The sequence below is a fragment of the Octopus bimaculoides genome, chromosome 24 (assembly GCF_046866305.1).
Source record: "Octopus bimaculoides isolate indiv1 chromosome 24, ASM4686630v1, whole genome shotgun sequence".
NCBI classification, from domain to species: Eukaryota; Metazoa; Mollusca; class Cephalopoda; order Octopoda; family Octopodidae; genus Octopus; species Octopus bimaculoides.
The window spans coordinates 24,486,537-24,499,523 of record NC_142951.1 but is presented as its reverse complement, the minus strand read 5'-3'; the positions used below and the strand labels follow the sequence as shown (position 1 = coordinate 24,499,523).

The 12,987-nt window shown below is 34.9% G+C and overlaps 1 protein-coding gene across 36 annotated transcripts in view; it reads right to left on the bottom strand.

The window, feature by feature from the left end:
- LOC106880568 (kinesin-like protein unc-104) overlaps positions 1–12,987 on the bottom strand; it is a 267,934-nt gene that overhangs the window by 185,924 nt on the left and 69,023 nt on the right. For all 36 annotated transcript variants that reach the window (XM_089340891.1, XM_089340887.1, XM_089340888.1 and 33 more), the window contains exon 3: positions 9,847–9,956. In XM_089340891.1, coding sequence (XP_089197017.1) covers positions 9,847–9,946 — 100 coding nt within the window. In that variant the 5' untranslated portion in view covers positions 9,947–9,956. The remainder of the gene's footprint in view (positions 1–9,846; positions 9,957–12,987) is intronic.

The following is a 12,987-nucleotide window of genomic DNA, read 5'->3' as shown; positions in this document are numbered from 1 at the left end:
TCTACCATCATAAATAAAGAGAGGATAGCTAAGTCTATTTAGTTCAGTGATTCTCAACTACAGATCCCAGGGTTGCATGCAGCCCTCAAGCAATCTTCTGGTAGCCCCACCAACAGTCTTCCCTCTACAAACATAAATTTTCCTTTTTGGTGCAGCCCCCTAAAAAAAATCCAGGATCTAGTCTGGATATTAAAAAGTTTGAAAACCACTGATAAATGGTTGTGGCTGAAACATCTTTGATCATGAGACTGCAAACACTTCTAACATGAACAAGCACAGATTTTTGGATTCAAGATATCACATGCTTTGGTATTGGAAGGCAAGGTTTTTTTCTGTGCTTTTAAATTATTTTTTATTCTGGCTTGTTTTTTAGTTTGTCTTTTTTTTTTCTTTCCTGCTTTATATAAATTTGTATGTTTTATTGTGGATGAGATAAATATCTGATTTAGAACAACTGTTTTTTACAGGATTATCTTTATTTTCTAAAAAGCTTGAAATAAGTCGTAACATACAGATTGTCAAAACAAAGGCAAACAAGAGTCATGTGCTCTTAGCTAGTTACGTCTGGCCCACAATTTAAACTAACAACCACCAAACAAACACATACACACATATATAATATGTACCACTGTATCACTGATGCATGCATTAGATATATTTGTTTTATTATTAAAAGCGAGACAGAAAGAGGCAGAATTGACTTCTATTACAATAGATAAAGTGTGAGAAGAAAATGAAATCTAAAATCTAAATGTAAACTGGTCAAGCCTGATCTGGTTTGGCATGGTTGGACTTTATAATCTTGGCTTGGTTTTACAATTTATTATTGGTCTGAACATTGAGTAATTCAGCCATGGCTTAACAGTTTCTGGTTTAACACCCAGCCATTGTTTCCATTAACACATATCTGAAAGAAATCAATGAAACCAGCTGCTTTCCTGTTCTAACGAAAAAAATATATAAAAAGGGTAAAAAAAAAACAAGCAAAAGAAAGACGTTTAATTATTTCCCCCATCATCAACCCCTTTACTAAATAGGAATCAGCTTTATTCCATCAATAGAATTCCACATTTGTTAACTAGACTTCAACTGACTCAATCGGTTAGTCCATTAATCAATGTAGTGCAAAAAAAAATTAATACTAATAAGAAAACAATTTGATCAATTATTGATTAAATAAATAGGATCCTGATTGACTGTAGTTATGGAGACAGTATCTATGGCACCCAATGAATATATCCAAGAAACTTCAGTGTGTGTGTGTGTGTGTGTGTGTGTGTGTGTGTGTGTGAGTTTTGTAATATCACAAGTAATAAGGGATAAAAGTTTTACTATATCAGAAAAGCAAAAACGAAAAAAATCCCTTTTCACTTCCCTTTAAAAAAAACTAGAAACCTTGAATCAAAACCACAAGTGGGAAAGCTGTGACCATAAAACCCTTTATGGCCTTTGGGAAGTGTGGTTAGGGTTTTCCTTAAGTGCTGCCTTCAGAAAGAAGCCTGAACTTATACGTAGAAAAATATTTTTCCCATTAAATGTGTAGTTATGTTTTTTTAATTCTTTAAAAAAATACATGAGAAAACTGTTTACATTTTATCTTTCTCTCCTCTCTATGGCGCTATGTCTACAGACGCTAGCAATCATGGGACTCCACCCACTCTTGTTTCAAACACAACTTAGCACAACAATTGGGTCAATCTTTACAAAACTAGCTAGTAAGACCATCCAGTATCTGTTCTCTCTCTCTGTCATCCAAGGCTTCTTTTTCAATTTTACTTTTCTCTAGTTGCCACCAAGTGCTCAAGGCATTTTCTTCACATCCTTCTCCGACGAACTAAGACTCCTGTCTCTCTTCCTTATTTTGTTATCAAATTTTCACAAGAAAATGTAATTAACATTTTTCTGTATAGTTAATAAAATTTCTTTTATTGTGGCTTTATTAGATTATACTTAATTCAATGCAACGTTCAAACATAAGATTGCCACACCCAGACAAAAGAATACGATATTCCAGCATACAAGTGGAATAATGGAGAGATGCAGGCAGGACAGCCAAATTACTGTTACAGCTTGGATGTATTCCTTTCTACCATTCTCTGGTCTTGGTGGCAAAACTACCAAACCTAACATTTTAACCCATTAAGTCTCACTGTCTTATAAATAGGAAACTAAATGAGAACATTAAATAAGCTATATATCATTGTCCCAGTGTCCTATTTATAGGACACCAAGTATTTCCATTTCTACTTGAAGTAAAGGAGTTTTGATAATTAGTTTTTTTCATTATAACCTATTTCCAATCATCTGTAAAAATTTTAAAGTAATATTCAGAAATTTAAGTACTCTGGACTTAATGGGTTAATCACCATAGAAAGCTCAATAAAATAAGCACCAATAACTCGTTGAGGCAGATTTTCTATGGCCTGATGCTCTCCTTGTCACCACACCTCACCTATTCCAAATAAGGTAATATTTCTTCATATTTTTTACTCTTTTACTTGTTTCAGTCATTTGACTGCAGCCATGTTGAGGCACTTACTTGAAGGGTTTTAGTTAAACAAATTGACCCCAGGGCTTATCTTTTAAGCTTAGTACTTATTCTATCAGTCACTTTTGCCAAACTGCTAAGTTATGGGGACGTAAACACACCAACACCAGTTGTCAAGCAGTGGCAGGGGGAAAACACAGACACAAAAGCATACACACAGAGTACCGCTGGACTGACTCCTGTGCAGGTGGCACGTAAAAAACACCATTTGAGCGTGGCCATTGTCAGTACTGTCTGACTGGCCTTCGTGCAGGTGGCACATAAAAGCACCCACTACACTCTCAGAGTGGTTGGCATTAGGAAGGGCATCCAGCAGTAGAAACTCTGCCAGATCAGATTGGAGCCTGGTGCAGCCATCTGGTTCGCCAGTCCTCAGTCAAACCATCCAACCCATGCCAGCACGGAAAGCGGACGTTAAACGATGATGATGATGATATACATATATAATATACAGCAAGTTTCTTTCAGTTTCCATCTACCAAATCTGCTCACAAGGCTTTGCTTGGCTGAGGCTATTGTACCAGAACCATGTGGTTGGGAAACAAGCTTCTTACTATACAGCCATGGACATATTTTCATGGAAGACTAGAAACAAATGACACCACTTCTGCAATGGTGGGGCTTGTTTACAACTATTGTGTGAATATTAAGATGACATGAATACACATATGTGTATGAGTGTATAAGAATACGTGTAGGGGATGGTGGAGTACATACATACACAATGTCCTTGTTTGGGTTTCTGTCAACCTAATCTATTCACAAGGCCTGGGCTGGTTGACCTGAGGCTATAATAGAAGTTACTTGCCAATGCAGCAGAACTGAACACAAAACCATGTGGTTTGAAAGCAAACTTCTTGACCACCCAACCAAGCCTGCCCCTAAATGAATTAATCATCATTGCACAGTGGGGTTATAAAGTAAATATATAATCATGATATGCCTGCTTTAAGTTATTCTCTTGAAGTAACACTGGATGTTACATTCATATGAGCAGGGCAGAATTGACCATTTATTTTTCTTTTATTGTCTATGATGACAACACTAATTACATGATGTATCTGCAATAACAAGCAATTTCTACTTGTAAATGATGCACTCAAGTGCTTCAGTATTTTGTAAAGTTCCATGAAAGAATTCCATTCTAGTGGAACATTATATAAGCTTCTTGCCAATGTGCCATAGCTTGGGAAAATTTGAGTCATATTTTTCATACCAGCTACTTATAATTGATAGCTATTGTCACAACACTGTTGTTACAACTACTGTGATAAAATGGTTATATCTACTGTCATAACATTGTTATATTTGTCATAACAGTGTTACCTATTTTCATAACATTAAAATATATATATTTTATCTCATGAACAAACTGGTATTGAGAACAAATATTATGTTTTTCCTAAATTATTAATAAATATATATATATATATATATATATATATATATATATATATATATATATATACACTGTCATAACACAGATATGATATACGGATATATCTATTGTCATAATATGGTTATCATATCTACCTACTGTCATTGTCATGATGTCTATTGTCATAACATGATTATCATATCTGTAGTCATAACATGGCTATAAGAGCTATGGTAAAAAATGTAGTGGTAATTTTATTTTTATAATTTCCAACCAAAGTTCTTCTGTTCATCAATGCTGCAGATGTCTATGATGAAAATGCAAAAATTTCCAATAATTGTTAGAATCTTGCTGGTTTTGTAATCAATAGAAATCATCTCTTCTAGCAGACAATCAAGTAACCCAGATCTCGGTAACAGCTACGGCACTACAAATTCTTTGTGAGATACATTTTATGTATATTCCACGAAGACATACCCAATTCACATGTCTTTTATAATCACTGAAGTAGGTTTTTGATAAACTGTAGCTTTATTCTCAACATAATTATAACATCTATTTCCATTTGTGAAGTACTACTGGCTTTCAGTGCCAAAAATAGAATGAGGTGGATAAGAGAGAGAAACCATTAATAATGAGGTCTTCAGTTCAATTTATAGTCCTTGCTTAACCGGATTTCTTTGATGTCACACAACTATATTATTCCTCAGCTAAATACATTTTCTCTTTTCTTCATTTTGTTTTTCTGTGATGGGGAGAGCTCTTTTGATGTTACTGACATTGATTTCCAGATCACAAATATAGAAAATATTGGCTTGTATTTGTAATTTTCTGCTTTTTATAACAAAAAAAAAGTATATACTAAATGCTTACTCAGCAGTAGGGGAATGCCTGGTAGAAGTAAAGATGTTGGGCTCATGATTGTTAGGGGTCCACAAGTTCAATTCTTGAACCAGACAACACAGTACTTTTAAGCAAGGCACTTCATTTCCTATTGCTCCAGTACACTCAGATAAAAATCAGTCACATTGGCTCCTGGGGGTTAACCCTGTGATGGACTGACATATTATACAGAGGTAAGAAGTTGTGTGCTCTCAGTTTAAATGCCTTGAAAATCTAGCAGAGTCCCAGCTTCATGAACAGTAGGCTCAAGGTATATAAAAACCATACACAGTAGCTGTGTGGTTAAGCTTACTTCCCAAACATGTGATCTTGGGTTCAGTTTAACTGTACGGCACCTGTCGAAAATGTCTTCTACTACAGCCCAGGGTAGATCAATGCCTTGTAAGTGGATTTGGGAGACAGAAACTCTGTGTGGTATGTGTATCATTGTGCTTATGTTGTGTTCCCCCTTACTACCATTTGACAACTGGTGTTGGTTTGTTTATGTCCCTGTGACTTAGCAGTTCGACAATAGAAATCACTAGAATAAGCACCAGACTTAAAAATAAGTACTATGATTGATTTGTTCACCTAAACCCTTCAAGACATTACCCCAGCGTGGCCACAGTCCAATAACCGAAAAAAGTAAAAGATAAAAGAATATTTTATCTCATGAACAAACTGGTATTGAGAACAAATATTATGCTTTTCCTAATCAGTTTTAAAATGGTTAGAACACAACTTTGCCATCATTAAATGAAATAACTTCTGGTATTTTGGTAAATTCTCAAACTTCTAAATATCATTATCCTCATCATTTGATGTCCACTTTTTCATATTTGCATGGGTCAGGCAATAACTTTGTTGACCATATTTTTCTATGACCAGGTGCTCTTCCTGTCACCAACTCTCACCTGTTTCTATGCCTCTCTCTCTCTCTCTCTCTCTCTGTGAAGGCACGTGGCTGAGTGGTTAGGATATTCAGCTCACAACTGTAAGGTCATGAATTCTATTTCTGGCAGTGCATTGTGTCCTTGAGCAAGACACTTTATTTCACATTGCTCCACTCCTCTCAGCTGGCAAAAACAAGTTGTGCCTGTATTTCAAAGGGCCAGACTTGTCACATTCTGTGTCATGTTGAATCACCCTGAGAACTAAATTAAGGGTACATATGTCTGTGGAGTCCTCAGCCACTCGCACATCAATTTCACAAGTAGATTGTTTTATTGTTTGGATCAATCAGAACCTTCCTTATCTTAACTGATGGAGTGCCAGTGTGTGCTTGCTTCCCAACCACATGGTTCTGGGTTCAGTCCCACTGCGTGGCATCTTGGGCAAGTGTCTTCTACTAAGCTTCAGGCCGACCAAAGCCTTGTGAGTGGATTTGGTAGACGGGAAACTGGAAAAAGCTTGTCGTAAACATGTATGTATATGTGTGTGTGTATATATGTATGTATGTATGTATTTGTGTCTGTGATTGTCCTTCCACTATCGTTTGACAACTGATGGTGTGTTTACATCACTGTAACTTAGCAGTTCAGCAAAAGAGACTGATAGAATAAGTACTAGGCTTACAAAGAATAAGTCCTAAGGTTGATTTGTTTGACTAAAGGTGGTGCTCCAGCATGACCGCAGTCAAATGATTGAAACAAATAAAAGATAATGAATTGAATTAACGTTCGTCTACACTTACAATTTTTCCTTTCCTTATACATCATTTACTGTTCTTACAAATACTGAATATATATTTTTATATATACTCTTTACTTGGACTGTACCGGCAGACTTGGATGTCTGACATCCCTTTGAAGGATTTCAGTCCTCACCTCTTTTATATATATATATATATATATATATATATATATATATATACACACACAGACATGTGTGTTCTAAATTTGTAAATTTAGTTACAACATGTATTTAATAAATTATTTTTAGCCTCAACAGTGAAAATAGATTCCTGATTACCCCCACTTGATCTTTGTGTCTGGCTGCTTATAGACCTGGCTGCTTATAGGCACTCACTCCCAACTCATGGAGGGTAGGGAGTGAGTGTCTACTTGTCCAATGAAGCTACTAAAAATATGTCTATTGAACAAATGATTGTAACATTGTTTAGGAATTTAATCCTAAAAAATAATCTGTCCATGCTTGTGCTTAAGCAGTTTGCTTCCCACACATAAGGTTCCAGGTTCAACCCTACTGTGTGACACTTTGGGCAAATGTCTTCTACTATAACCTTAACCTGGTCAAAACCTTGTGAGTGGATTTAGTACCTGGAGATATTTATCATCATCATCATTTAACATCCGTCTTTCATGCAGGCATGAGCTGGATGATTTGACAGATGCTGGCAAGCCAAAGGATTGCACCAGGGTATGTCTGTTTTGGTATGGCTTTTATGGCTGGATGCCCTTCCATTTTACAGAGTGGACTGGGTGCTTTTCATGTGGCACCAGCACTGGCAAAATCTGTTTTGACATGGTTTTTATGGTTGGATGCCTTTCCTAACACCAACCACTTTACACAGTGAACTGGATGCTTTCCATGTCATACCAGTACCGGTGAGGTCTGTTTTGGCATGATTTTCACAACTGGATGCCCTTCCTAATGCCAACTGCTTCATATATATATATATACAACATCATCATCATTTAACATCTGCTTTCTATGCTGGCATGGGTTGGATGGTTTGACTGAAGACCGGCAAGCTATATGTACAGACAGATACTATGTATGTTCATATATATGATGGTGTGTTCATGTTTCCTTGTTTTGACATCATATGATAGTTGTAAATGAGTGTCACCAATATTCAAGCAGTTTCATTCATTTCCAACATATTCTTCGAAAACTACGTCTGAGCTTGAAGAAATATTAATTTGCTTGGAAACAAGTGAGGGTTGGTGCCAGGAAGGGCACCCCTCCATAGAAAATCTGCCTAAAAAAAATTCCATTTGACCAACACAAGAATGGAAAAGTAGATATTAAAATGATGCTGATTTATATATGTCTATTTCAATATTTACTTCTTTTATATTCCAAAGATTTATTTATTTACTGCTAATATGGAATTAGATATTCTTCTACAAGATGTCTTTCCAATGATAAACCTCTAGTGAGTATACATATGATGTACTTGTTGACTGTGAACCATTTGTATCTTGTGTTCTTGTGATTCTGAATATGTGTCCTTCAATGAAATTCTACTTCTGAGGTTAAAATTCTTTAGGACAATTTTGGTTTCTTGATTAATGGTGGTTTTGTTTATATATATATATATGATAAATCGCTGACCACTACATTTATATATTTTTTTTCTCCTTGTTTCTCTCCTTATTTCTTTCTGTGTTCGTTTCAGTTGAAGAGCGTAGGCTCGAAACGTCAAAGACTTTCTCTATTCCCGAGTGTTAAACTAATACATCCATTTGTTGTTTACACAACCTGTCTTCGTTGTTTTTATCGTAAATTCTCCCATATATATATATATATATATATATATTATTCAAAAGAATTCCAACTTTGTCTGTTTTTTATGTTTTATTCATATTCTTATAAAATTAATGTAGGATATAGAATATGGAATATATAGTATATATAGTAAAATGAAATGTTTAATTTTATAAGAATATAAATAAAACATAAAAAACAGATAGAGTTGGAATTCTTTTGAATAATATATTCCTCTATACACTATCATACAAACCCCTTTATATATATATATATATATATATATATATATATATATATATGTAAGTATGTATGTATTATACTATACATTGATATTATGCAATTATCCTTCATTGGGGTTCTAACTCCGGTCAGGATTATACTTGTTTAGGGATTACTAATTTATGGAAATTTTGTTGCACATATATGTACACGTCTGTGTACACACAGATATATGTATGTATGTATGTATGCATACTGATCACAGTATTTCATAGGATCGTGACAAGAACAGCAATTTTAATTCACCAAAATAAAATTAAATCAACAGTGACAAATACACAAAAACATTTATAAGATTAAATTTTTAATAGCATTGGTCAATCAGAAATTGCCTTTTAAAATATTGTTAAAATACTGGTCAATCAGAGATTACCTTTTAAAATATTGTTAAAATATTGGTTTTTGTTTTGACAAGATATAAGATTTCAGATAAAGAATAATGAAATGGAATTGATGACATTTATATCATTTGAAGGAGTATAACAGCAAATGTAGACTGGCTACAACTGCAAAACAGAACTATAACACGTTATGTCACTTAGTAGGAATTTACCGCTTATTAAGTAGGAAAAACAAGGAAGATACAAGAGTTTACCTTTTATTAGGCAGCACTAGGTATCACAAAAGCAAGGATGAAACACTCTTTTGGTTGTCTTTTTTAATGAGACAAAATCGCTGATTCCAACAGAAATATGGTAACAAAAGGGTTAACGTGATCAGCAAATTTTCTAATTGTCTACTTTATTATTTTTTTTTCATCTGAAGCCATTATTGTGAATGATAGAAATTATCAAAATTTCCAAATTACAGACATATTAAGCCCATTGTAGGTTTTGGTTTCCTACTGTCTTTCAGTCTATTGGAGCACACTTACCGAAAGATCTGGTCACCTGACTGTCGGCCAGAATAGCCACTGTCTCTTTAACCTTTTAGCATTCAGATTTCTCTGTCGAATGTAATGCTTGTTTATTTGCATTGTTTGGAATTAATCTTGTGTTCATCTTGTAGCTTTGAGATTTCAATGATGTGACTGCTTATTTTTAGAATGACATTTTAAGGTGAGAGGCTGGAACTGGCCACTTTGAACATGAAACGGGGGGAACATTTAGGCCAGATTAAATGCTAAAGTTTAAATGCTAAAGGGTTAAATGATAGAGGACTATGAAGAGGTGACATAAAAGTCAAAGTCTCTTACAATTATGTCACATCTCAGCAATTCTAGCTAAAAATAAGAAAAGTAGGGAGAAGAGAGAGAGAGAGGAGGCAGAGGAGCAGAAAATGGTCAAAAAAATGATTAACTTACTGGTTGTTGTTCCACACATATCAATGATACAAGTTGAGTCTCGGGCAATTTCCCGACTGTTGAAGGGACGTACCCTTACAGCAACTTTAACCGATGACATTGTTTTACTTCTGTAATAAAGAAATGAAATAAAATGGCATTAAGAATTTATTTCCAGCAGAAAATCGTAAAGTAGAAAAACAAAGATCATTTGTTTTTTAATGATATAACAAAAATAAAAAAAAATAAAAACGATGTATGTTTTTCATTTCAATTTATAATGTAAACAAACATCATCTTCACTTTAACGTCTACTTTTCATACTGAGATGGGTTTGGTGGGTCACCACAGTCTGAATTAGTCCTTACTCAAATTTACTGCTCTTCTATATGCATCAAAAGACCAGGCATCATTCCTATGTTTCATTTCTACAACTAGATAGTCTTCCTAATGCCAATAATTTTACAGAAATGGTACTGAATGCATTATTTTCATAGCACCAGTATTAGAGGGGTTGTCATGTACTTGACAAGACTAAAGCTTCCACTCAGAAACACTTTGATTAATGTATTCAGGTTTGAAAATGATGATGTGTGACCTAGTAGTTAAGGATGTTCAAACTCACAATCACAAGGTCGTGGTTTTGATTCCTGGTCAGGTTAATGGGTTATGTTCTTGAGCAAGACACTTCATTTCATATTACTCCAGTTCAGTCAGTTACAAATGAGTAAACCTGGGACAGACTTATATCCCATTCAGGGGAAATGTGATCTTAATCACATTTAATCCATAAAAACCAGGAACCAGCCCTAAGAGTCCTGAGACTGGAGACAATACTTTCTATTTAGATTTGAAAGAAAAACAACAAGAAGTTGTAACCCCCAAGACATAATTGCCTAAAACATAATTGATTCTCTTATAATAATTACTTTCAAGTGGAAAATGTAAGGGATGTTTTGATTGAAACTGGAGAGCTGCATCGGGTTCCAATCTGATTTGGCATGGTTTCTGCAGCTGGATGCCGTTCCTAATGCCAACCACTCAAGGGTGTAATGGGTGCTTTCTATGTGTGACCAGCATAAGTGCCAGTTATATGACACCAGCATCAGTCATGACTACAATTTCACTGAGCTTGATGGGTCTTCTCAAGCACAGCATATCACCGAAGGTCATAGTCACATGTCATTGCCTCAGTAAGGCACAATGTTCGAAAGATGCTTCTTATGTGCCACTGGCATAGGTGCCAGTTATGTGACACCAGCATCGGCCACAACTATGTTGTCACTTGGCTGCATATATATATATATATATATATATATATAAACATATATATAGGCAAATCAAAAATTAAACATAACAAATAACAAAACAACAAAAGTCAAAAGGACATACACATGAAATGCATTAGCTCGACGCTCGATATAAGTTGGAAAAAAGAGTGTGTGAGTGTGTGAGTGTGTGTGTGTGTGTGTGTGTGTGTGTGTGTGTGCATCTACCAAATTCACTCACAAGACATAAGGTCGACCTGAGGCTAGAGCCGAAAACACTTGCCCAAGGTGCCATGCAGTGGGACTTGAACCCGAAATCACATGGGTGACAAAAGTGAGCTTCTTAACCACACAGCCATCTCCCCACATTGGTTAGAAAAAATTTTTTAAACTGTCATCACAATGGAAATAATATTCTGGATGATTCTGTAAGTAAATGGACAGCAGCAGCAGCAACAACAACAACTACTTTAATGTACAATGGAAAGGAAGGTGTTTTTTTTTTAAATGAATTCCTTATATTTATATCGAAGAAGCAGATACTTCCATTAAATCATTTCAAAAAATTCTACAAGTTTTGTTTATTTATTTATCTATACTTTTTACTTATTCTTATTCTTCCTCTCTCTCCTCCTCCTCCTCTTCCTCTCCTTTCTTCCTCTTCTTAGTTTATGCTACCTGTTTCTATTATTTATTTTAGATTTTTTTCATTTGCTTTTATTTTTTTTTTACTAAGAAAATGGAGGGGGTGAAAATGTGATGGAGAAAATATGTTGGCAAATAAATGTATTTCAATCAATTTTATTTTTATTGTTTTGCTTTTTTGCTTTTTGTTTTTTTGCTTTCACAATTTTTTGATTTCAATTTTTCTTAAGAATGTTAAATGAATGTTAAAAGAATTTCACTTTATCTCTCTTTTACCATCTTCATGATTATTATTATTATCATTATTATTATTATTACTATTACTGCTATTATTATCATCACCATCACCATCATTACTATTAATACTTTTGCTACTACTGTTTTGCAAATCATTGTTATTACTACTACCACTACTACTAGTATTGTTACTACTACCTTGAAGGTCATTAATATTACTACTATTACCATTATGATTTTGCCTGTCATTCTTTCAAAGGTGGGTAAAATAAAATACTAGTCACATTACAAGGTCAATTGAATCAACAAATCCCCCACCCCTCAAAACTGCTGGCCTTGTGCCTAAGCCAGAAGACATTACTTATTATGACTACTACAACTATTACAACTGTCTGGAAATTCTTCAAATATCTCAAAAAGATGAAGTCATAGCAAATAGATTTGAAAATTTCAAAGAAAATCTATTTTCAACATTATAGGTACAGGCATGGTTATGTGGTAAGAAGCTTGCTTCTCAGTCCCACGCTTCTGGGTTCAGTCCCACAGTGTGGCTTCTTGGGCCAGTGTCTTCTGCTATAGCCTCGGGCCTGACCAAAGCCTTGTGAGTGGAGTTGGTAGATGGAAACTGAATGAAGCCCATCAAGTGTGTGTGTGTGTGTGTGTGTGTGTCTCACCCACCACCACTTAACAACTGATGGTATGTTTCCGTCCCTGTAGCTTAGCAGTTTGGTAAAAGAGACTGATAGAATAAGGACCAGGCTTTTAAAAGAATAAGTACTGGGGTTGAGTCATTCAACTAAAGAAAAAATAATATTTCAAACTGGTGCCCCAGCATGGTCACAGTCTAATGCTGAAACAAGTGAAAAAGCAAACAAAAAAAAGGATAAAAATATTATAGTCAGAGTTTGATGAAAGGCATTTCATGTCGGTTTATTACTATCATTATTGCTTCTTGTTGTTGGCACTCCGTTGCTTACGACGTCGAGGGTTCCAGTTGATCCGATCAACGGAA